General features: G+C 47.1%; 3 protein-coding genes and 1 long non-coding RNA gene across 14 annotated transcripts in view; 2 read left to right on the forward strand and 2 right to left on the reverse strand.

Annotated features, from left to right (window-relative positions):
* Window positions 1-3410, forward strand: part of ZNFX1 (zinc finger NFX1-type containing 1) — a 14181-nt gene extending 10771 nt beyond the window's left edge. For all 7 annotated transcript variants that reach the window (XM_063349872.1, XM_063349871.1, XM_063349875.1 and 4 more), the window contains exon 14: window positions 930-3410. In XM_063349872.1, the coding sequence (XP_063205942.1) occupies window positions 930-3362 (2433 nt within the window). In that variant the 3' untranslated portion in view covers window positions 3363-3410. The remainder of the gene's footprint in view (window positions 1-929) is intronic.
* Window positions 1-3515, reverse strand: part of LOC134522323 (uncharacterized) — an 8254-nt gene extending 4739 nt beyond the window's left edge. The window contains exons 1-2 of the long non-coding RNA XR_010073033.1: window positions 3437-3515; window positions 2327-2478 (exon numbers count right to left, since the gene is read on the reverse strand). This is a non-coding gene — a long non-coding RNA (uncharacterized LOC134522323). The remainder of the gene's footprint in view (window positions 1-2326; window positions 2479-3436) is intronic.
* Window positions 3498-11857, forward strand: CCNDBP1 (cyclin D1 binding protein 1). 2 transcript variants are annotated; one of them, XM_063349885.1, is made up of 11 exons: window positions 3499-3640; window positions 3720-3779; window positions 4341-4420; window positions 5052-5133; window positions 5594-5690; window positions 6909-6982; window positions 7279-7355; window positions 7824-8077; window positions 8487-8547; window positions 9543-9589; window positions 9977-11857. In XM_063349885.1, exons 1-11 carry the CDS (start codon window positions 3574-3576, stop codon window positions 10083-10085), a joined length of 1008 nt encoding a protein of 335 aa, XP_063205955.1. In that variant the 5' UTR covers window positions 3499-3573; the 3' UTR covers window positions 10086-11857. The 2 variants fall into 2 exon arrangements, with proteins under 2 accessions (XP_063205956.1, XP_063205955.1); XM_063349886.1 differs by lacking the exons at window positions 9543-9589; window positions 9977-11857 and adding an exon at window positions 8710-9536 and having other exon boundaries at window positions 3498-3640.
* On the reverse strand, window positions 10962-22694 carry LOC134522318 (protein 4.2-like). Of its 4 annotated transcripts, none has more exons than XM_063349880.1 (14): window positions 21791-22214; window positions 20846-21058; window positions 18763-18948; window positions 17853-18083; window positions 17133-17251; window positions 16311-16433; window positions 15739-15916; window positions 15236-15374; window positions 14749-14852; window positions 14182-14424; window positions 13027-13347; window positions 12413-12714; window positions 11992-12125; window positions 10962-11112 (listed from the first exon to the last, which is right to left on the reverse strand). In XM_063349880.1, exons 2-14 carry the CDS (start codon window positions 20853-20855, stop codon window positions 10962-10964), a joined length of 2241 nt encoding a protein of 746 aa, XP_063205950.1. In that variant the 5' UTR covers window positions 20856-21058; window positions 21791-22214. The 4 variants fall into 4 exon arrangements, with proteins under 4 accessions (XP_063205950.1, XP_063205952.1, XP_063205953.1 ...); XM_063349882.1 differs by having other exon boundaries at window positions 12554-12714; window positions 21791-22206; XM_063349883.1 differs by lacking the exon at window positions 14182-14424 and having other exon boundaries at window positions 21791-22694.
* Window positions 22695-23172: the final 478 nt, after the last annotated feature.

Here is a 23172-nt window from a genome sequence, read left to right on the forward strand (position 1 = left end):
AAACCACGCAACCACTTAGGAGACCACAAAATTTTACCCCATTTCTCCTATGGGAAGCTACTCTGGAGAATCTTATGGTTCCATCTGGCCTTAAAACCTCAAGATACCAAAAGGCACCAAAACTGAATCTTCCCATCTAGTACAGTAACCAACGTAGGTGATCACTGAATTAAACTGTACAGCAGTGGGCACTATGGACACCTTGGAGAACGAGAGATCTGTGTTTGATCTACAAAAACTGTTCTTTGCTGATCAAAAGTCTCGGGGGTTTGGCACGCAGCCCAAGAATTTCTTATGGGTAGAAGAATTCCAGTTAATAGGCAAAAAATAAAGATCCCCACTAACTCAAGGCAAATGGCATCTTTGAACAGGTAAGCAGACAACTCTATGCCCCTTGAGCTGGTGAGTGACCACTGGAGTCCCTAGAGTTCCTGCTTTTCCTGGTGGAAAAGCAATTGTCCTTCCTCTCTGTTTTTACTGTAGTAACAGAAGGCATGTTTTTTTGCTAGACGGTTTTAGGCAAGTGCTAAGCCCCGTGCACTGGTAACTTACTATCTTTCTCCCACGTGGCCAAAATGAGACAGTGTTCACACCACAAACATGAAATGGAACTATGATGCTTTGAGAAATGTTACTAGCACCTTATCTTCCTTTTCTATAACCTGAAAAGATACAGTAGAAACAACTCTGAAAATATAGGGAATAAAACCATCCACAGAACTGATTTCATATTAGGATACTGAAATAATACTAATAAGCTGAAATGTGATTAATAAGCTTAAATTCCTATCTGATGAATATGCTACAGAAATCTAAGAGGAAATCACCTAATGTAGTCTTCTCCTTAAGAGTCATTTTCTAATGGGGAACATGGAAACAGGCTGCAGTGAAGGAAGCTAGAATTCTGACATTCCTTTCTTTTGTTTCAGGGTGTCTTATCTAACCTCTACTTTGTGGAACATGACTTTCCTGAGCAAGAGATCCAGGAAGGGAAAAGCCACCAGAACCCACACGAGGCCCAGTTTGTAGTGGAACTGTGCAAATACTTCTTGTGTCAGGATTATCTACCTTCTCAGATCACCATTCTCACTACTTATACTGGACAGCTTTTCTGTCTGCGTAAGCTCATGCCAGCCAAGACCTTTGCAGGTGTGAAGGTTCACGTAGTAGATAAGTACCAGGGGGAGGAGAATGATATTATTCTGCTGTCACTTGTGCGGAGCAACAAGGAGGAGAGAACTGGATTCTTACAGATCTCCAATCGGATCTGTGTAGCATTATCCAGAGCTAAGAAAGGGCTGTATTGTATTGGAAATATGAGAATGCTTGGCAAGGTTCCTCTCTGGAGCAAGATCATTCACACCCTTCGGGAGAAAGGTCACATTGGCCGCTCACTGATGCTTTGCTGTCAAAACCACCCTGAAACCAAGACCCTGGTATCTACAGCAGCAGACTTCAGCAAAGTCCCAGAAGGAGGCTGTAGTCGTCCCTGTGAATTTAGGTTGAGTTGCGGACACGTTTGCACAAGGGCATGTCACCCATATGACACTCAGCACAAGGAGTATCAGTGCCTGAAGCCTTGTCAAAAGGTGCTTTGTGACAATGGGCACCGCTGTCCACGGTCGTGTTACGAGCCCTGTGGACCATGCATGGTGAGAGTAGAGAAAACTATTTCTAAGTGTGGCCATCTGCAGATGGTGCCATGCTCTACTCCGGAGAGTGAGTTTCTTTGCCAAGAACCTTGTCAGAAAAAGCTGGACTGTGGACACACGTGCAACAAATTCTGTGGGCAGAAATGCACTCAGTGGTGTCCTGAACTGGTTACAGTCACACTGAAATGTGGCCACAACCAGCAAGTTAAATGCTGGGTCACTGAGGAGATGAAACATGAGAAGCCTGTGGAATGTAAGACAAAGTGTTCTGTCATGCTGCAGTGTGGTCATGCATGCTCGGGTTCCTGTCATGCCTGCTTTGAAGGAAGATTTCATCAGCAATGTAGCAGCCCCTGCAAGCGCTTATTGGTCTGCTCCCACAAGTGCCAGCAGCCTTGTACTGCAGAATGCCCTCCCTGCCAGCGGGAATGTGAGAACCACTGTATCCACAGTAAGTGTAAAAAGAAATGTGGAGAGAGCTGTTTTCCATGTGCTGAGCCATGCGAGTGGCAGTGCCAGCACTACCAATGTACCAATCTTTGCTCTGAACCATGCAATAGGCCTCGCTGCAATGCACCATGTGCTAAGCTTCTCAGCTGTGGTCATCCTTGTATTGGATTGTGCGGAGAGCCCTGCCCAAAGAAGTGCCTTGTTTGTGACCGTGAGGAACTCACCCAGATCTTCTTTGGCTTTGAGGAAGACCCAGACGTTCGATTTGTGCAGCTTGAAGACTGTGGCCATGTCTTTGAGTCCCAAGGCCTTGACCATTATATGGATGAAGATGATGGTGTCATCAAGCTGAAGGTGTGCCCTATCTGTCAGACACCTGTCAGAAAGAGTTTGAGATATGGCACCATTGTGAAAAGGCGGCTGGAGGAGATAGAAAAGGTGAAAGAGAAAATCCAAGGCCCAGCCCAGGAAATTGAATCTAACAGACAAAGGCTGCAGGTGGCACTGACAGGGAGTGCTGTTCTGCAGAAGAATCTACCCCTTAAGTATCTCATGCTAGAAGATAAACTTAAAGCTTCTGATCTCTCCACAAAGAGTATTGGACTAATTGAGAACCAGCTTAATCTATACAACCACATAGCGGACCTAACCAACTCTATGAGCAAAATCAATGCAAATGAGAGAAAAGGGCTGAGAAAGCGGCTGGATGAAGTCCAGGAGTGGCTGGATAAGCCGCGTCTCAGTTTCACAGATCAGGAGCTCTCTGACCTGCAAGCCGAGCTCCAGAGACTGACCTATCTGCTGAGCCTCTTGGCAAGGTGCGAGGGGGCAAGGGGGATGATCACCCCAGCACTTGCAGCAGAGATCACCAGCATGCGTCAGATCCTGGAAGGGACGAAGAAGTTCACGGAGCAGGATGAAGCTGCGGTGAAGGCAGAGCTGGAGAGGGTCTGCGCCGCCCTGCCTCTGTCGGGGCTGGGCGTCTCCGAAGCTGAAAGGGTGCAAATTGTCAGTGCCGTGGGCTGTCCCCGCGGCCACTGGTTCAAGTGCAAAAACGGGCACATCTACGTGATCGGGGAGTGCGGGGGGGCGATGGAGAGGAGCCGGTGCCCCGAGTGCCATGAGGTGATCGGGGGCACCAACCACGCGCTGGACAGTACCAACAGCCTGGCCCCCGAGATGGACGGGGCCACCCATCCCGCCTGGTCCGAGACCGCCAACAACCTCCTCAACTTCGAGGAGCTCCGCCAGCTGCAGTAGCGGGCCCTTTCCCTACCCCTCTATCTAATAAAGTCTATCGCGGCGCTATCGTGGCTCTCGTCTGTCAGCCTTACCCCTCTATCTAATAAAGTCTATCGCAGCGCCACCGTGGCTCTCGTCTGTCAGGGCGGGGTGGCGCCGCTTCCGCCGTTGCCCGGAAGCGGATGTGACGCGCGTGCCGGTGAGGGAGCGGTGGGCGCCGGCCGCAGCCATGGAGGCGCGGGAGCCGCTGCGGGAGCTGGGCGGCGCGCTGCGGGCCGTGCTGGCGCGGCTGCGAGGTGGGAGCCGGGGCCGGGCGGGGGCCGGGCCGGGCCCAGCCGACTCTCCGCTGGCTGAGGTCTCTCTCTGCCGTTACAGAGGGCGAACCGAGCGAGGGCCGAGAGCCGTTCGAGCTGCCGCGCTTCTGGGACGCCCTAGGTACGGGTGGGGGGGCAGCGGGCCGGGACCGGGGCTGGGTCAGGGCCGATAATGGAGCGGGGCGGGCCGGGTGTAGGCTCCGGGCGGAGGGAGGCCGGGGTACGCCGTGCCGGTGCCTGGCAGGGCTCTGGCTTGCAAGCGGGATCCCCGGAGGGTCTCCAGCCCCTTGCCAGGGTGTTGGGGTTGGTAGAGCAGCCGCCGTTATCGAACAGTCGTCACGACTCGGTTTTTTTAAAGCCTTTGGTCCCTGTTGAAGTCTCGCGGCATGTCCTGGTGAAGGTGTCGCGGACCAGGGCACAAAGCGTGGTTGTGGATATCAATGCCAACTAGGAAAAAAGCAGATGTAGGACACACCCAAGGTGCATGGCACAAATACACCATGGAATTTTGTCTTTTGTAGTGGGATTTAGTTTTATGTCTTCATATTGCTTGGAAGGAAGAAACGGTAAACAAGCGGTAGGGCAGAGTGGCATCAGAGATGCTGCTCATCCAGCTGCTCTGTTCTCTTCTCTTTTACACAAGTTCCTTTCTGTCCTTTTACTCCCATTGAATCCTTTCTAGGTCAGACATTCAAAGTAACGTCACAGGAAGCTACAAAGCTGAGTCTGGCGTTCTCAGGGCCTCCACTGACTTCTGCCGAGGTGAGCGAACAACCCCCCAGACTGTGATGTTGCAGAGTGTGAGACGAGTTTCAGGTATCTCCTGATTCACTTGCCTAAACCAAAGTCATTTTGTGCAGCACAAACAAGGGATGTCGGTATGGGCTATGTATTCTAGAGTGTGTTAATCCAATTCAGGAATTGCCCAGAGAACTAATTTCTGTAAGTTAGGGAGACATGCCAAGTAGGAGTATTCTTACATTCTTTTCTTTAGCATCTACAGCTGGTAAGAGACAGCATATTGGACAATACAGACCTTAGATCTAACAAAGAACATGCAATATTTGTGCTGTTAATTGATCACACCTGTGTTTGGAGAAGAAAAAAAAGACCTGCAGTTCAGAATAATGATCTAAGCTACTACTTCCTCTCTGATGCATGACCACCACACCAGGGCATGCTTTGTTATCAAATCATGAGGTGGCTTATCATGTATACAGCTTGCTTACTGTATCTTCCTGTTGCGCTGTATTTGTTTCTCAAGCAAGATAGGTGTTACCGTGCTTCCCTCTTCTCAAAGCAATCCGAGTGTAAGTGATTGCTTGTGAGACTTTCTAAATGCAGTGCAGCCATGTACTACTCACGATTAATCCTTTTGCCTATCCATTTTCAGGATTGCCGGAAACTGAGTGAGGATGTCCAAAATGCCATTCTTGCAGTTGCCACAGTGTACTACTGGCTCCCCAAGGGCCAAGGTGAGACAGTGACAGCAGGGCAGTCACCACTACACAGGGTGGTGGGTCCCTCACCTCTGTATGAAGAAACCCAATATTTCAGGGCCTGATACGAGATCTGGTATCTGCAGGGAAGCAAGTTATCATGAGCAGGTAGTCCCATTATCAGCTGTTCTGTGGAATTTGCAACATGTTTATGAATGAACCACTTCTGTGTCTACTCCTGTAGATTTCCATCTGTGAAAGAGTGATAACGTAGGCAGTTGTATTGTTGACTGGACATTCGTATTTATAAAGTATTGAGATTCTTGTCCAAAGTCCTTTTGGAAGTGGGAAGCACATTAAGCATGTTGCTTCCTTAAAAATATCTTCCTTAAAAAAAGTATCTGTGCAAACAGAGCAGTCCGTGTGTTCATCTTTGGCAGTTGCTTCCTGTTGGTGCTTTGTGTCAACTTCCTTGCTTTTTCTCAATCTCAACCAGGTACTACTCTTCGGAAGATGGTACGAGATGCTACCACCGAAGTCGTGGAAGGAATGATTCAACTCACAGAAACAATTCTCAGTGCTCCATTGGAGAGGTAGTAATTTTCCAGAAAAAAAGGAAAAAAAAGTTAAAATTATACTTGTTAGGAAGCAGCATGTGCAGACTGCTTCCTAAGGGAAGGGGCAAGGCAGAAGCAGAGCATCATTATGAGGCACGAAGAAGCAGTGGCCTCATCAGCAGAGGCCCTGTGCCCCAGTGCCTGAGTGAGCAGAGCAGAGCAGTGCTGGTGAGGGTGGCGAGGTTCACCTGAGAGTCCAGATCATCAGACAAGCCCATAGTGATGAGGTCAAGCTGGAAACACAGCCCAGCAAGTCAGGGTCGAGTCCAGAGAGAGTAACCAGCATCAGACACCATCCAGTGATCACCCAGCATGACCATTACGATGAGTCGGGTCTGAGGTCAAGGCAGGAAGGTCAGATCAGTGTGCGTGGATCCACGTCAGAGTCAAGAGGGTCTGAGACTGGGTGCAGACGTAACTGCTACACATCTGCGATGTAGCACAAACCCTGCCCAGTGAAACAGCCTCTGGGTAAAAGCACCTCGTAGGGTAAGGAGGGGCTGGCCCACACTTCTGTCTTTCTTCACAATGCCTCCTGTCAGCAGAGGAGCTGACCTTGTATTTACGCCAACTAAACTCTTCAGCTGAGCTATCTAAACCTAGGAAGGTGAAATACACTCAAGGCCCTGACAGTATGCTCTTGTCCCGGTGACTGAGTCGGGTACATTTGCCTACGTGGAGAATAGATTTTCCTCCTGTCTGTGGCAAGGAAAGATGCTGGGAGCAGGATTCCCATGAAGGTGCTGGATAGCATTTGCACTGTTTGGCAGTTTTTGCCCTTGGAGTGGACTGTTACACACAAGGATTGCACAACTTTATAAAGGTAGTAATTGGACCACTATGGACTGCTTCCTCTCATTATGGATTGTATGCTACCGCCCTTAGGCGGAGGTCAGCAATCTCTGATACAGACTTCTGATTGGCATGGATTCTAAAAGATAAATAATATGCCTAAGCACCTTGAGAGGCTTCTGTAAGAGGCTCCCGCTTCTTGTTCCAACACATAATTAAACTCAGTAGGAGCCAGCACTCTCTGCTTTATACAGACATGAGATACTAGTGACAAGTTGGTTGGTGACATCTTTCCAGCAGAGCTTCTACTAGCACGCATCATCTTTGGTGCAGAAAATAATAACACAGTCTATCAGAGTGCTGTTATTGAGTCTAACTTTGGGTGGCTTTGTTTTGTTTCAGCTTGTCTCAGGAACAGCTTATATCAACTGGTGGCGTGTGGGAGGCATGTGAGCAAGTGTCTAGCCTGCCACGAGGTGAGCATTGTACTCAGTGAGACTAAGACGTGTTGTCTTGGAATGTCAGTTGTCTTTGCAAGGGCATTCTAGCTTGTACAGTGAAGGCTCGCTCATTCTACAAAACCCAGCTGTTCCTAAAATGTATAAGCTTGGAAGCCAGGCCAGACTCTGCATGGCAACAATGCACCTCTGAGCTCTGCAAAAAGTTCGATCCTATAATCTCAAGATCTAGTCATTGCAAACCTAGATGAACATTGTTGCAAGCTGATCCGAATCAGTGCAGTGACACAGTTTTCGTCCTTTTGCTCTTTCAGATAATCAGGCAGCAGTTGCGTCAGCTCTGGCTGCATGTCTAGGTGTGGTCAAGGATGCTCTGGAGGAGATGGAACACGTAAGGAAGCCCCTAAGCCTTTGAGGAACCTGCAGTGATGGTTCAGGGATGGAACACAGGGGTTGTTTTATATACAGGCTTTGATTTAAACTTGTTCTGATATGAGCTAGATTATTATATTCTGTCTGGATCTTAATGAGTTTTTAAACTCAAGCCTGGTTTATTTTGTATACGGTTTCTATAAAGCCATGTCCTGAATTGGGTGGGGAGCGGGAGGGGGCAGTTTAGGTTGATGTAAGAATGGCACTATTTGCCAGGTTCTTCTTGTTTGCTTTGTTGGAGTGGGGGATTAGTTTTTCTTAATCCAGTCCTGCTCGAGTTAACAGAACCTGGCAACTGAGATGATGGTTGGAGAGAGATTCCTCCATAAATTATTTGTATGATTTCTAGATTATGGTTTCCCTTTTCTCCTGGATATTGCTGGAATTGATGTCAGGCTCTGAGCTTTCAGTGCATCTGTGTTCACAGGCTCTGGTGGAAGGGCAAGACCCCTACAGTGACATCATGGAAGACGAAGAGTTGGGCTTTCGGGGCAACAGAGACACATATTGGTCAGAAGCTGACCGGAAGCTGCTTAGCTCCTGCGTGGGATTAATGAAGGCTTCTAAAGCTTGCCTGAAGAAGGTCTTGGGTGTAGTGAAGGCTTATGGCAAAGTTGATTCTCCAGAGCAGATCGCTCAGCTGGATGATCTTGCAGACATTGCTAATGAGATCAGTCCAAGGTAAGCAGGTCTCTCCCCATGCTGCTTTCTGCTCTGGAGCAGTCCTTGTCTTTCTTGAGGTCTAGAGAATGGATTAGGAAAACCTTTATGATATTGAAGCTGTGAGCAGGTGGTGGAAGCAGGTGTGGTGGGAAAACTATTATGGCATAGACTGTTGAGAGTTGTGCAAGTTAGGAGAGGAACCTATGTTGCAGCTTGGGGTGGAGCTGTGGCCATGTCTCACACTAAGGTGTGAGTGGCACGCAGGTGTCTGAGAAGCCAGTGAGAAGCACCCCATGGGTATGACTGACTTTGTCTCCTTGTCACACACGGCAGTTCCTGACTTACATTCAGGGTGAGTGTATGCTTTGACAAGGATCCGTGAGTTGTGCTATCATGACCTTTCTTCCGTTGCTCCCCTCTCTTCCAGTGTTGACGAGCTGGCACTGAGCATGTATCCACCTGTGAACGAGTTGGCTGTGCGACTCAACGTAAGTATCCGCAGCCTACATGCGGGTCTACACACTTGGCTGTGGAGAAGGGGAAGAAATTGAATTGTATTATGTTACTGTCAGGGAGAGGTAGGTGTTAGTGATTGTCTCAGTAACAGGTTCTTAGGGATGAAGAGTCCGCTTTGGTTCTTGCACACTTAGGTTCATTCAGAAGGAAATGCATTCGTCGTCTTTACTTCTTCAGGGAAGAGCGTGGCCGCTTGAGCTTTGGCTCTGAACTGTAGTCCATAGAGACGTACAATGGCAGTACCTCAGTAAAGCGAGCTCTAAGGCTGTGGCATCTCTGCTTTATTCCTTAGGTAATGTAGACTTGCTCAAATGAAGTTATCTAAATTAAAAATACAAATTAAAAATTCTCACAGTGAGCGTGGTTAAGCACTGAAACAAGCTGCTGAGAGAAGCAGTGGAATCTCCATCTTTGGCAATACTCAAAACTTGTCAAGGCTCTGAGCAACCTGACTGAACTTTGAGGTAGGCCTTGCTTTGAGCAGGAGGTTTTACTAGATGAATTCCAGGGGTCCCTTCCATCATAAATTAAGTATGTATCTTCTCATATCTGAGGTTTTTTTTATACTTAATTCTGATTTCATGCCTTTGGCCAGTGGCTTGGTTTTTGGGGGGTAAAAAAAGAAAGTATTGCTTAATATCAGATTGCATTACAGTCTGTCACTTATACTTCATGCCTTAATATCAGTTACCAATTTCTAATAGGCTTGTCTTTTTAAAGAAAAAAAACATTTTAACGTATGCTTTAAAAAATAGCCTGTCTTTATTTTCATCTGTCCCAGCCAGCAGTAGGCTCGGAGACACTCCGAGCATGGCAGTGATAGATAATGTCTGCATCAGGATCTGTGGCAGTTTTACTCATTCTTGGCTGTGTTGGGCATTCCTGCACCCCCCTTTCTTTTCCAATGCTGCTGAGCCCCCTTCTTTCCATGTTTGGCTCACTTTATTTCCCTTTTGTTTCTTTCTAGGCTGCTAAGTTGGCCTCGGTATTAAAGAAAGTCTTAGAGATTACAAAGTGAGTATGAGTTACGGTTTTATAAGCGTGTGTTCCCTGCTATGAAGGTTGATATCTTTCTGCCTCCAGTCAAAGATGAATCATTTCTAGACAGTAAATGGTGGCATTTTGGCGTAATTACGATGTTATCCAGTCACAAAGGGATGGGAGTAAGAAAAGGATGGTAGGGGTGAAAGTGGTTCCCACTGAAGACACACACATATGCATTAAGGTTTGGGACTAGAGACATGGGTGTGGGTTCTTCCTTGCCCGAAGCGCTCTGGGGCTGTAGCAGTCGTGTCTTAATGCTGTGGTAATTCAGCACTTCACAATACCCATGTGTTGTCTGGATACATAGGTATAAGACACCCAGGAAGGTTTCCTAATGAATTTCCTCCACTTTTGCAGGACAAGCCATGTATGTCCACCATCAGAGGAAGGCTGGGTGCAGTTTCTAACTGATGCAGTAGATCACAACATGAACAAAATCAAGAACTTCACACAGGGTCAACTTTAGCTCTTCCATCTCTACATGTGTTGCTGCCACTGGCTCTGGCAAATGCTTTTCCAGGGAATCTCGCTGTTCTTCAGCTACTGAGATAATGATGAGAACAATGTTTTTAGGAGAGAACTTTAGTGCCACTTGGTAGAACTTTGCCAGGAAGTTGCTTTTTGCTGTTGCAGAAGGTGTCATTTTGCTCAGATTCCTGGGATGGTGCAGTGCTGCATATTAATGCTGTGAATGTGCCCCATTCTTCAGACATTACAACTGCTATGGGGTTCAAAGAACAATAAAATATTGCTAGATTTGCATGAGTGGATTTATTTGTTTTCAGGTGGCAGAGGAAATATACAGAAGGAAAGGGTCTTGCTTCTTTTGCAAGCAGCCAGATGAAGCATTAAAAAATATGCAGCACTGCTGCTATTTCCTGTCTAACCTTAGAGAAGAGTGAACTATCTTCCTCTCTTCTATTTCCTCAGAAAGTAGTAGAAAATATTATTTACTACTTTACCAAAGTGAAGGATCGGTATAAGAGTTGATCTCTAGAGAAATGCTACATCTGTCATCACTTTAAAGTTCTAGGATATCCTTCTTTTGCCACGTGTAGGGAAAAGTGATTAAGCAGGGGTGGGTTCAGCACGTATGTGTGGTGAGAAATGCAACATCTGCTCAAGCATTTAGCCCATCTTTGTCACAGTAAGGTTCAGCTCCTAAAACTGGAGAGGGCATAGTGACAGATGGGAGATAGTTGAGTTTGTACAAATAATCAGTCAGACATGGTTTTAAATATAACTTTAATTAAACTGTTAACATCTATACTTGCCTAAGATCAGGGCACAGATCATGACCACTCTTGTAAGCAGGACAGCAGGACCTGTTCTAAGTTGGTCATCAGGCAGCTGCAACGTCTATAGTTTTGTAGCTCTTCAGGTTCTGGAGTTGAAGGCAGGTAAGACGTGCAGTGAGTCTTCGGGGCCCTGCTTGGATGGGGGTGAGTGGTATTTGCAGCTCTTGACTGCTCTCTGGTTGCACAGAGCTCAACCTGCAAGGCAAGAAGGGATTATACAGGAAGCGCACCTCTATATTTCTAGTTCCCAGGGACCAGCAGATGCATTTGCTGGGCAGGAGTGTGGTGCCAAAAAAAGGAAAAGAAAAAAAAATAATAGAGAAGGCTACCACAATGGAACTGTGATCTGACCGTAGTTTGGGAAGGAGATATGACTGGAGGGTTGAACTCCCCGTGGAGGCATCTAAGGTTACTTTATCCTAATGCAGCTTCTTGAGAGAAACATGGAGTTTTTTTCATGTGAAGGGGAGCATCCCTTTTTGCATGACTCTTGGCTAAGTCAGGTTTGCCTGGTTCTTCAATACTTAAAATTGCACCCAGGGGCTGTCGTTATTGCCGACAGTGGGTAATGGGTGGAAAGATATGTCACAAACAGTATAGTTTTACCCCACTTACGGATGTTCAAGTGGCTAGCTAAAAAGCAATTGATTTCTCGACAGCGAATAATTTCTAAATTTCATCGCTCATTTCAGTGACCTGTTGTCTTAGTTAATGTGTATTTCTGCTGAAGCCTTGTGGTACTTCTCATTACACTTTTTGGTGGCAGGCGGCTTTCCTTCTGCTGTCTAGGCCTTTGGGGTTGAAGCTTTCACGAATGTCATACTGGCGTCAACTTATGTATTACACGTCTGTTGAAAGTTCTGTTATCTGGCTTTTTTCCTTTTCGGTGTGAAAATTTGTATTATCTGTAAATAAAGGATGGGATGCCTGGGGCTTTCAAGCTGTAGCAGTGCCTTCCTGCCATGTTTTGCCTGCTTATTTTTGGGGAGAGCCCTTCTTGTGCAAGAGTTTCTCTGGCTTGTATTGTGTCTCTTTTTCCATTTACCATTCTTAAATCAATCCGTTTGCAATTACCTGTACTTCCTTTGTCTGTAAATGAGCCCTCGTCCTGCAACCACTACCACACACTTCTCCAAAGGTTCGAAGAGAGGGTTCAGGAGGCTGATCTTCACTGTGCTTGGCTGATACTGTACCATGTTTTCTGGAAACTGTTGAAAGAAGGAAATGAGATGAAACTGAGAGAAGGAAAAAGATTCTTCTATGATTAAAGGGAGATAAATGATCTTTTTCGTGCCAGAGGTCTCAGCCTGAGATGCCAGAAGAGGCAAAGTCCAGCTTACTTTCTTCTCAACTACAGTATGCTGCTGTAGTTTCCTTCTTCAGCCACTGATTTCCAGACTGGTGAGTGAGTTAAGAGTCATCGGGGTTTCCTTATGCTCACACATAGACAAGGTAGGAGTGGGAGTACTGTATACGACAGTGTGGCACAACTTGCCTTTCCCAAACTGATGTCTCCGTGCTTTGAAAGAAGACAGCATGAGGAGAGCCACTCAACCCAGCAGAACTTTTTTGCTGCTTGTGACTGTGAAAGCTGTTTTCTCACTACTGCAGTAACAGAACGATAGACTGGTCTAACCTCAATAGCGAGAGGGGGGTCACAAATGCTGATCTCTTCCTGTGCGAAGTAGACGTAGAAGGAGTCCTCGTCCTTCAGCACGGCGGTCAGCCTGAGCAGATGGTTCTCTCCCAACTCTTTTCTGTACTGTGAGTAAGGCACAAAGACCTGCAGGCTGTTAGCTGGAACACAGAGGAGTGAAACACAGATGACAATGCGGATGATAAGGACAGTCTGGACTTAGCCTGCATGGTACCTTACGAGTGTGTAGTGCCCGATTTTGTACTAAAAGCTGCAGCATTTAAAAGCTTAAGTGATCCCAACTGGATTTGCAGATTCAAAATCTCCAAGGTGATGTTGCCGACGTATTTTATTTCAATCACCTACAACCAACTATTCAGCCAGCCTTTTGTAAACTTGTGGCTAAGTGCATTTTTCCTGAAGTGGGAGAACTAGATATACTGTTCTAGCTATGCACCCACTAGAGTTCTTACCTTCATTGCTTTTGAGGGTAAAATGAAACTCTTCCTTCCAAAGCTGAGTAATGGGCACACCATTATAATGTAGAGACTGGGCCCCAACTACCAGGTGAGTAGCCTTTTCTCCACCACTGTGGTTAAACACGTCAATGGAAAGCGGAACATCTTGTCCCAGTGTCAGAGAACTCTTCGACCGGAGGTGGATGAAAAGGTTAACTGGCTCTTCAAGGGCAGTAGGAATGAAGCTAAACTGTGTTTCGCTGCTGATGCTGGTTGTCTCAAGTTTCTGTATCTTTCTGTAGGCTTTGTCAAGTACTTCTTTTTCCCGAAGAGAACCTGTCACAAAAAAGGGAGCACATATTTTAGTAGTCTTTCCTGTTTACTAGCGTGAAGCAGTAAATGCAGAAGGAAGGCGTTGAATTATCCTGGCAGTGTTGCAGATAACTGTTTCTAAGAGCATAGCGAGAGACGCTGTTGTGCTTCTGGGTGGAGCAGTTCGAGAATTCCAGTTGACAGGACATTCACTAGATGTACCTGAAAGATTTGACTTGGAAAGATTTGTCATAGTTTCTAAAGCACCTTAGTGCTAATGTCTGTCAGAAAAGAGAGGCAGTTGCCTCTAACTATAGCTGTCGCGGGGCTCAGGCCTGTGTTCCCTTGCGATGGACGGCAGCCAAGGAGACAACATGCCGTAGGCTAAGATAAGGTGGCAGGGTTGGGTCAAGGAAACAGCACTCAGTAATAGATTGTGAAGGGGGAGCTGCCTTTTGGGGGAGGGATTTAGTATCTGGGAGCACAACAGTCCTTTTCAGAAAGCTGGAGTCTGAAATACATCTTTGTATGTTACAGGGGTAACGGGAGGTGAATGTTCAGAGTATACAGGTAACAGAAACCAGGAAAGAAGGTTTTCCAGACAGGAAAGTGCCTGGTGAAGAAAGACCTGGCCTTCTTGAGTGCTGGTTAGTGTAATTGAGCAGGATGAAATTTGGGGCATGACCTGCGCTTTGATTCTGTAGACAGCGAGAGTAAGGTGTTCCTGTGCCATTCAAGAATGGGAGGTAGGGACAAGCGGATGACGCGGATGCTCTGGGATGGCTCTGCTCTCTAGCCCTTTGCTCTTTGCGTGTAACACTGGCAGGGAATGTGCTCAGCCACTTGCCTACCCCGTACCTTCAGGATGCTTGTAGTTGTGTGTGATATCCTCACAGCGCTCACTGCCCACGCTCTTGGTGCTGATGTTGTTGCCAGTGTACTTTTTGCCACCAAAAGCTGGCTTGAGGGTGTCATCTGTTTTTTGTATCCAGACCTGGCACTTGGCATTGATGGCAGCAAAGAAGTAGCAGACATCATAATCAACATCTGTGTCCCCTTCCTTGATGGCTTTAACAGGGGCTGGCCCACAGAAGGATGCACCTGAAGAGAAAATGTGGCCCAGTTAAGATTCAGGTGCTTTACCAACTAGACCTGTGCCTAGTTTAGATCTATACTGGGAGCAGTGAAGTATTTAGTTTAGGAGGACGTTAGGGAGCGGTACTGTGATAGAGCTCTTAGGGCTACACAAGCTGCACAAACCAAACAGATGAATGATAATTTAGTGCTTAAAGTCAACAGGTTGAGACCCTGTCTTTTTGCATCCTTCCATTGGAAGTTGGGGAAGGGAGGAATATTGAACTGCTTTATTTGCTCCTTGCTCCACTCCCCCCCCGCCCCGCCCCCAGCCCATCTTTGATATCTTACCTTTGCTTTTTTCCTGGCAGGTGGCATCCAGTGCCTGCCACCCATTGTATCCCGGTGGCAAGTCCGCTCGAGCCATCCAGCATTCGTTCCAAACGTGGAAGGTCCTGCAAGAGACAACATCACTGCTTATGCCGAGGGACTGAGCCCTGAGGTACAGTAAAGTTTTAGCCAAACCACAGGCAATTAATGCTCCTTTGAAGGAGCTCAGTGTGTGTTGAGGACAGCAGAGACCATGGCTTTTGACACAAGTGGAGTTTCTCCAGCTGGACTGGGCTATCATTCTTCCTTTGTGGGCCCTAGTAATACGGCACTTTTCAGTTTGAGTTGTGACGATGTCTCAATACAGGTCATGTAGACAGGCTCTCAGCTGAGGTGTCTCCTGTCCACCTCCCTGCAGCTGTTCATCTCTTTCTTTTCCCCCTTCTGTCACTTCCTAGATTAAGGTATTGGCTCAAATTCTTGCTTGGGCCCTGCCACGTTTTCTTACCAGACACGGGCACTCTTGTCTTGTGGAAGCAGTGTCCCATCTTCATCATAATACTCATCCACACTCAGGTTGCTGTTAGTGTTGTGAGCCCACGTAAAGCCTGTGACCACCCTGGTAGGAATTCCCAGGCACCTCAGAACTGCGCAGAAGAAAGAGCTGTGAATCAGTTGTGCATCCTGCCCTAAGGGTGCCTCTGCTGATAACCGTAGGGCCTTTTTTGGTGCTAGGTCTATTAGGAATGGCACCAGGCCTGCTGTTTGGTCTTTGCAAGAGGCATTGCCCCCTCAGGAAATAAGGTGCATTAGGTGAATGGTGCGTACTGACACTCTTTTATCTCAAAGCTAGCAATGTTGATGAGGAAACCCTGAGCATCTCACCTCAACTAAAGATTAAAGGTTATGTTACTGGGATCTGTGTTAATCCAGGAATTTAGGGGTACGCTAGAGGTTCTGCAGACCAAATAAGGCTTTGCTCAATACAAAAGTCTTTGGCCGCCGCTGTACCTGAGCACATGACTGCAGCAAACACCCAGCACTGCCCGTAGCGGACTGGCTTGAAGTGCGATGCAACCCACTGCTGGAGGATGGGGCTGCTTCCCAGCCACTTGGAAGGGGGTGTCCCATTCGCGTATTGCCCGGTCCCATATTCTGTCAGGATCCCTCTAAACTCATCGCAGTTCAGCTGCAGGGAAGGAGGAGAGAAAGATGGATTAAGGAATTGCCTCTCTTTGGTAGGTACACCTGATGCTGTTTGAGGAAGCTACTCCCAAGGCAGATGAAACCAAAAGGATTTTTTGTGCAAAGCGTGAAGGTCACAGCTGAGCAGTACAGGTACAACAGTCTCCCCTGAGATTTATTCAGTAAGTGTACTGTCACTGCTAAGAAACTCCTGCAGCACCACTTGTCTGCTGCAGGAACATCAGGAAGGGCTGGAGACGGGCAGGAGGAGCTGTTTGGAGCAGCCCTGGGCAGGCTTCCTCTTTGGTTGCTGTAAACTGGGATTGAGGAGCTGCTGGCCTTCGCTCTGCATTCAGGTTTCCCCTGCCAGGGTCGGGGCTGCTCTCTGCTCTCCTTACCATGGCAGCGACTGTGCGGCAGATGTAAATAGGGTTCTTGCGCTGGGTGTGATCCTTGTCTCGTTGCTGGCGTTCGCCTACATCCAGCAGCATGAAGCAGATGTCAACAATATCCTCCTCCAACTGAAATAAGAACACATCATTTTAGGAGATTTGGCCTGAACATTTGTTCTCTGGACTCCCTTCCAGGGTTTGTAACCGTGCAGGTGATTTCTCCCTTTCTTGCGTAAGTGGGCTGCGGAAGAGAGCTCCAGGCAGAGATTTGGAGGGGGAGAACAACATAGTAAAGGCAGACCTACAGCTTTATTGAAGCTAGGTGGGAAATGTATTAGCCTGATACTGCATTCCCTGATTGAGGGAAAATGATGCTTTTCTGGAGCACTCTCTAGGTTGGCACAGAGGTGCTTCTGTGATCTGGTGGCACTAAAGTGGAATAAAATCCCGATCTAATCACTGGCTGCGTCAGGTGGCCTTGGGCAAATTGGAAGATCTACTTGTCCTCACTTTGCCTGTAAAATAGAGACAGTATTACTAAGCTCTGTTAAATGCTTTTATATCTGTTGATGAAAGGAAGGCACACAAGGCCCAGATAGAGATCAATGCATTTCTTCGTATATATTACATATATTGGGTTATAGGACTGCACACACAGGTCTCTGTTCTCCTGTACAGTCTTAGGCAAAGACAGTGAGTGTAGAGAACAAGTTCTTTCATCAGAGTCACAGTATGGAAGTGGATAGTGTCCTGTACACACGGGAGATATGCACCCTTCCTCTGCTGGTGGCTGTGAAACAGCACGGACATATTGGACCTCTTGCTTACCTGACTGAAGTCCCAAGGTTGTGCTAGGACTGCATTTTCAGTCCCCCAGTAGATGATACCCTCTTGGTTTAAAATATATTCCTGCCGCTGTGCCTCGTTAGCCAAGAACACCTCATCATCTAGATTAGAGGAAAAAAAGCATCAGGAAGAAAGCATTCCTGGTCCCAGATGCACTTGCATCTCTCTCATATCAGCAGACTCCACTTCACTTCATGGATTTCATCAGTTCCTGACATTCTGCCCTGGAAAAATACCACAGATTCTGAATTGGACAGGAAAGAAGAGTTTCCTTGTCACCTCTGTTTCCTTATTCAAACAGTTCCTCCAGAGCTAGACCATTGCGCTAGCTAGCTCTTTGACTTTTCTGCCTCTTGTCTTCTCTATTCCTAAGAAAGACACAATGGCCTTAATCAGAACAGTCATAATCTTGACTCATCTTTAAATCTTTATTATAGGAAACACTTTATTAAACCTTTTTCCCATAGCAGGAGGACGGGGCTCTGGCAGTGGAGTATTCCAGGAAGGAGGCAGAAGTGCGGAGGCACTTCCAGCTTTTATTAGCCCCTGCCTCCTTGCTAAGGTGCTGTGAGGAGCAGGGCAGGAGTGATGGGGAGCACTAGGTGAGTCAACCGCCGTGGAGGCAGAGTGCCAGAGCTCAAAAGCTGTGTTTGTGAAGTGACTGATCCCAGCCTTTCTGCCTTTCTGTTTCTGACCACGTACCTTGGCACCAGGGATTAAAGAGAAGGGTGAAGTTGCCCAGGAGGCGGTGAGACTTGGAGGCATGTAAAAGCAGAGTGTACTGGCCGATGGGAGCGTTGGCAGGCGTGTTCACAGAGATGATCCAGAAGCATGGATCTTGTTCTTCCACTGCTGCGCTCCACTGCTTCTTGTCTCCCAGGCTGGAGATGGGAAATTCAGTCTGGGTTCCATCTGCTTTGGAAGGATGTGATCCTGCAGCCAGAGAGATCTGTTTGTGGCCATTCCAGACATGCATCCTCACCCCGTGCAGCTTGCAGGGACCTTGTCTTGGCTCTCTGGAGCCATAGCTCTCCTTTCTTGAGAGAGTCGTAACTCTTTAGCAGCTTAATGCCTAGTGGATCTTCTAAGGCTAGTACTGCGCTCAGGCCTCCACGTTTGAAAGAGGGATGTGTATTTCATAGATTTGTAGAAACCAGGAACAGCCAGAACGTTGCAGACCTGCTGCTCCTGGGATTCAGTGTCTTGTAACAATGCTCAGATTACGGTAAAACAAGCCGGGGCTGAACGCTGCTGCCCTTCTCAGGGCACCCACAAGAAAACACTCTGTTGCAGAAGACACCTGTAACAGGCTAGCTAAGTTTCAACATTCCTAAACCAAAAGGATAGAGAAGAGATCCCGTGAGAACTTTCAAATCACAGAGTAGTGAACCTGCCTGGGTTGTTGTGCTGCAGTGTCTCTTCTGGAAGGAGACCTAGTTTTGACCCTGTGGTCCCAGCAGCAGGAGACTCTACTCTGCCTTAGATGAACTGTTTGTTCACTGCCCTCACACTTCTCAATGTGGGCACCTTGCTCCAGCTCTGGGAGATGGCTTTTGCCACCAGCTCTGTTCTTCCAATGGGTGGAGGACCAGAGGTATGGTAATGATGTTACCTGTCTGTACTATGAGGGAGGTCCTCTTCAGCTGCCGCAGGTAGTTGTGTAGTGGAGCTGAGAAGCTCACAGTGATGGTGAACGGCTGCCCCCGCCTCACAATAAGCCTTTCAGTGCTGATTTCTTCTGTGTGGTGGTTACTGTTGTTCATTGTGATCTTTAGATCACAGTTTTTGATGCTCAAACCTGTAGAATGAGACAACATAGAATGAGTTTGGGGTTGAGCTGCCTACAGTCTGGCCTGGGGCCACATCCTGAGACACACAGTCAGCAAATCGTGTGTTTCTCCACTCAGACAGTGTCCCCCTGCCTTTCAGATTTTCTGCCCAGTAACTGTAAGGACCTTCACTGAGCTTGGTTGCTCTTGTGTCAAGTGGCTAACGAGCTGCCTTTGCTTGTACCTTAGCATCACCAAGTGAACCAAGTGATTATGCAAAAGCCCAGGAAAGGACACGGAGCAGACCTGAGCATTCAAGTGATACAGATGTTGTGGTTAGCACTGAGCATGCACTGTGGCTGCACTTGGACTCTTACTCTGTGTGCTCAAGGGCACCAACGGCACTCAAAGCAGCATCTCTCCACATGGATACATCATTGAAACTGTGCACAGGAGTCAAACTATTACACCCCACTTGCAATGTGGGAGCCGGCAGTTACTGCACTGTGTACGTCTGATGTGCACCAAAGACCAGCCACTGGTGCGAACTTCACTGCTGGTTCCCGCGCAACGTGGCTGTGTAGTCCTGGAACTATGCTGGATCGCAGCAAATCAAACACCAGTTGTTCCTTCTTTGCACCGTATCTCACACCCAGAGCTGCAGGAGACAGAAGAGCTCCTCCTCTCTCCTACACAAGCATCATACACATCATACGCATCATACACATCGTACACACCATACATGCTTCTGTCCGGCACCAGAAGAGAGAAAGAAATTGTCACAATTTCAAGCACCCAACTGCTTGCTCGATGGCTGTAGTGAGATCATATACTTGCGCTTTTCTTCTGGTTTTGGTGGTGTTCTTAATCTTTCCAGACTTCCTGCTGAGAAGCGGATAACACCCTAGATTTTTCTCAGTTTTGGGATCATCCTGACCTCACTTATGTCTTCAGCTCCCAACTCCTCACTAAGATCCTTGAACCTGTGTGTTGTCACTGCTGCCCCTTATATGACTCATGCTGTCACCTGCCTCCCCTTGCTAAACCAGGCTTCTCCCTTTGTTCCAGCTAAAAAAAAAAAAAGTATAAATTCCAGAGTATTCCCCTGCAACGTAAAGCCATTGCTCCTGTGCTGAAGCCACAACTACTACTCTGTGGAGTTTTCACTGGTTTGCTCTCTCCTTATGTCTAACTGTCCTTGTCCTCTGCATTGATGCCTTCTCCCATCGCTCTTGTCCCTTCTGTGTTTGTTGTGGGAGTCCCACTGGATTCTGTGCCTTGTTTCTTTTTTTCCCATATGGATTTTGTCATGTGCTGTTTTCAGTGAGTGATTCTGGTCTGGCTTTCAAATCCCTTTGCGGCTGTCCCAGTTCATAGCCCTGCACCAGTTCAAGCTTTACAGAGCCAGCTCTGACCTCGTGTATTTTCTTCTCTGTGATGAAGATGTCTGTTCTGGCTGTCATGTAGACTGGTGAGTCACATGCAGTCTGACTCCCTCCCCTTCATATGACTTCTCATGGATCTTATTGTCACTTTGTCAAGGTTGCTTGGAACCCGGACCCTCTCCTTGCTCAAGTGGCTAAAACTCGTCATCTCTCTGCTTCCGTTTTGTAGCCTGGCGTTCCTCCCCCCACCCCCATGTTAAGGATAACCCTCTTACCTTTGCTCCCAGACTCTCCATGTCTGCCTTAGCAGCCTCTCGCTGCTTCTCTCAAGCTCCAGGTAGGCATTGATACCTGATTCTCTTTGCTGCCCCTTTTTGTGCATTCCTCCATGCGAATTGAACTCCCTTAGCCTTTAGAGCACTCTGCAAGAAGCCCACCTCTTCTACAAGCCTCGCAAACACTGTCTCAGAGCAGGGACAGTCGTTCTTCCTGACAGACAACTGGCAAATGCTTGGGGCTAACCCAAGGGATTTTTGCTTACCTTGGCCCATGTCTAGTTCCCTGTACTGTGGCAGTCTTCAGCTCCTGCTTGCTCTGGTGGGCAATGGCTCCTTTCTTCAGCTTTCTTTAAAAATTATCCACTTGCGAAGTTGTTTGTTCGATTTCTTTATACAGGGTGGGACGTGATGTTGCCACTTCAGCTTATCTTGCTGGCCTGCTGTGCGGTTGAGGACTCTCTTATCTCTCGACCACACTAAAGAGCAGAAAGGGGTGACTTTTCCTAGCTACAGATGAGGTTAAATTCCACAGTGGGATGCGAAGCCTTTAAAGACAGCCGGTGACAATTTCTTCAAAGAGCTGTGCATTGGGGACCCCAGAGAAGGAAATGCAGATCTTAACTTGGCTCTAAATAACGTACAGAATGTAAGCGTTGAAGGGCTGCTCTCCAGCGTTGTCCCTGAGCTACTTAGATCCTAAACCCTTCAAGGGGTAAAAAATAAAGGCCAATACATTCATTGCCTCTGTGCCTGACTCAAAAAAGTGAAACCACTTCAAAATGAGGAAGCTTGTTAAAAGCAACAACTAAAAAAAGTAGAATTTCTGTAGCATAATGCAGACTGCAGATTTGGACTAAATATGTTCTTAAAGTTGCCGTAATATAAAAGGAAGGTCACTGCGTCGATAAATAATTGGTCAAAAGACAGGAAATAAGGCAGCAGAAATATACAGTTTTCACTGTGGAGTGAGTCACCAGTAGTTCTGCAGACATCTACGATCTTCCACAAGTTCATAAATAATTTGAGAAGCTGCTAAAAAGCCAAGAGGTGGCAAAGGTTGCTCAGTTATTCTGAGCAGTAAAGATGAGGGAGGCAGCTATGGAAAAGTTGTCGAGGAACCTGAAGATACTGAATGTCTAGGCCATAAAATTGCAAGTAGAGATCAATGTAGACACATACACAATAGGAGAAGGGGACCCGTATCTTACCTAAGCAGTGATGCATTCGGAGGTAGTTGTAGCCACTCCAGAATGAGATTTGTATTGAATAAATATTCCAGGATTTATACTAGATAGCTGCCGCACAACATGGTCCGGTGAGCTTGGTGTTTTTCTTAGTATTTGCATATTAAACTCTACAATTGCTTGCTTACACGCGTCGTTTAAGCTAAATACAAACTCTCGCAGTTTTTGTCATTTACAGCATATATTCGCATAGATCTACAGTATAGATTCACCGTCACAGAATTGCACAGTGGCGGAGGTTTGAAGGGACCTCTGGAGGTCGCCTTGCCCAAGCCAGGTATGTGTCCCGTCACCGCTGCCTTGTGCTGGCTGTGTATACGCGTAGTACCATCTCTTGGCCAAATTGGAAACTGCACGTAATATTTGCTACGTAGGATGCACTGATGAGCACTTTGTAAACTGTGAACAGAGAACTACTTATTGTCCCTTTGTATCTTTCGTTATACCAATATGGGCTAAAAAGGCCCATTAAAGAGGTTAACACCCAAAAGAGACTGTCGCGTGCGGTGCCCAGGTGCTTGCCCTGGCGTTCCACCTGGTGAGAATTTGCAATCGTAAACTAGATGCCTGAGATTTTCCATCTGAAAGAAACAGGAATTGGCCACTACAGAGGTTGAAACATTCAGCAGAAGTGCTGAGATTTCCTAGTTGTGAATCACCTTTCTTTCTGCCTGGAATACGGGTTTCTCATATGTTGGTTTTCTTTCAGCCGTCAGTCGTTGCATCTGTTAGTTTAAATGCCATTCACATCTCATCCAGCGTTTGGTAAAGGCAACCCCAAACCACTGTCGGCATTACTGATGGTACTCGGATGCTGCGGCTGTTTCTGTATATTGCGATTGTAACTGCGCTGTCAAAAAACGCGTTTGGATTGTTCAGCTATTTTACTGTGCGCAGCCAGCAATTTGCATGTCTCTGTGCAGGTGCACGTAGAAGTATTTGCGTTCCTTATATTTGGGTGGTTAAAAGGCGGTTACGCTAACGCTTTGGAGTAGTATTTCTTCCGTGCACTCAGCGTAACTGTATTTGGAGTTGTGCACAAAGGTTCTCCGCTCTTCCCGGCTGCCCAGCTGAACTCTGCTGGTAGCGGTGTGTTCTGTGTGAGGGGGCGGGCAAGTGGACAATCCTTCAGATACAATGACAAGTAGCTCTACCGTACGGGTGCTCCAAAGGTGTTGCCCCAAGATCCTCCAGCAAAGATCAGACACTTCAAAAAAATAGTATTTTTTCAGCAAATTCAGTGACCTTTGACTTACTTTGTCTTGCAGATTTGTTTTGAGGGTGGTTCTTTCGTATGCTTTCTATATGGCTATTGCTTACGTGTTTCTGGCTCCAAAAAGAGAAAG

The sequence above is a fragment of the Chroicocephalus ridibundus genome, chromosome 12 (genome assembly GCF_963924245.1).
Source record: "Chroicocephalus ridibundus chromosome 12, bChrRid1.1, whole genome shotgun sequence".
Taxonomy (NCBI): Eukaryota; Metazoa; Chordata; class Aves; order Charadriiformes; family Laridae; genus Chroicocephalus; species Chroicocephalus ridibundus.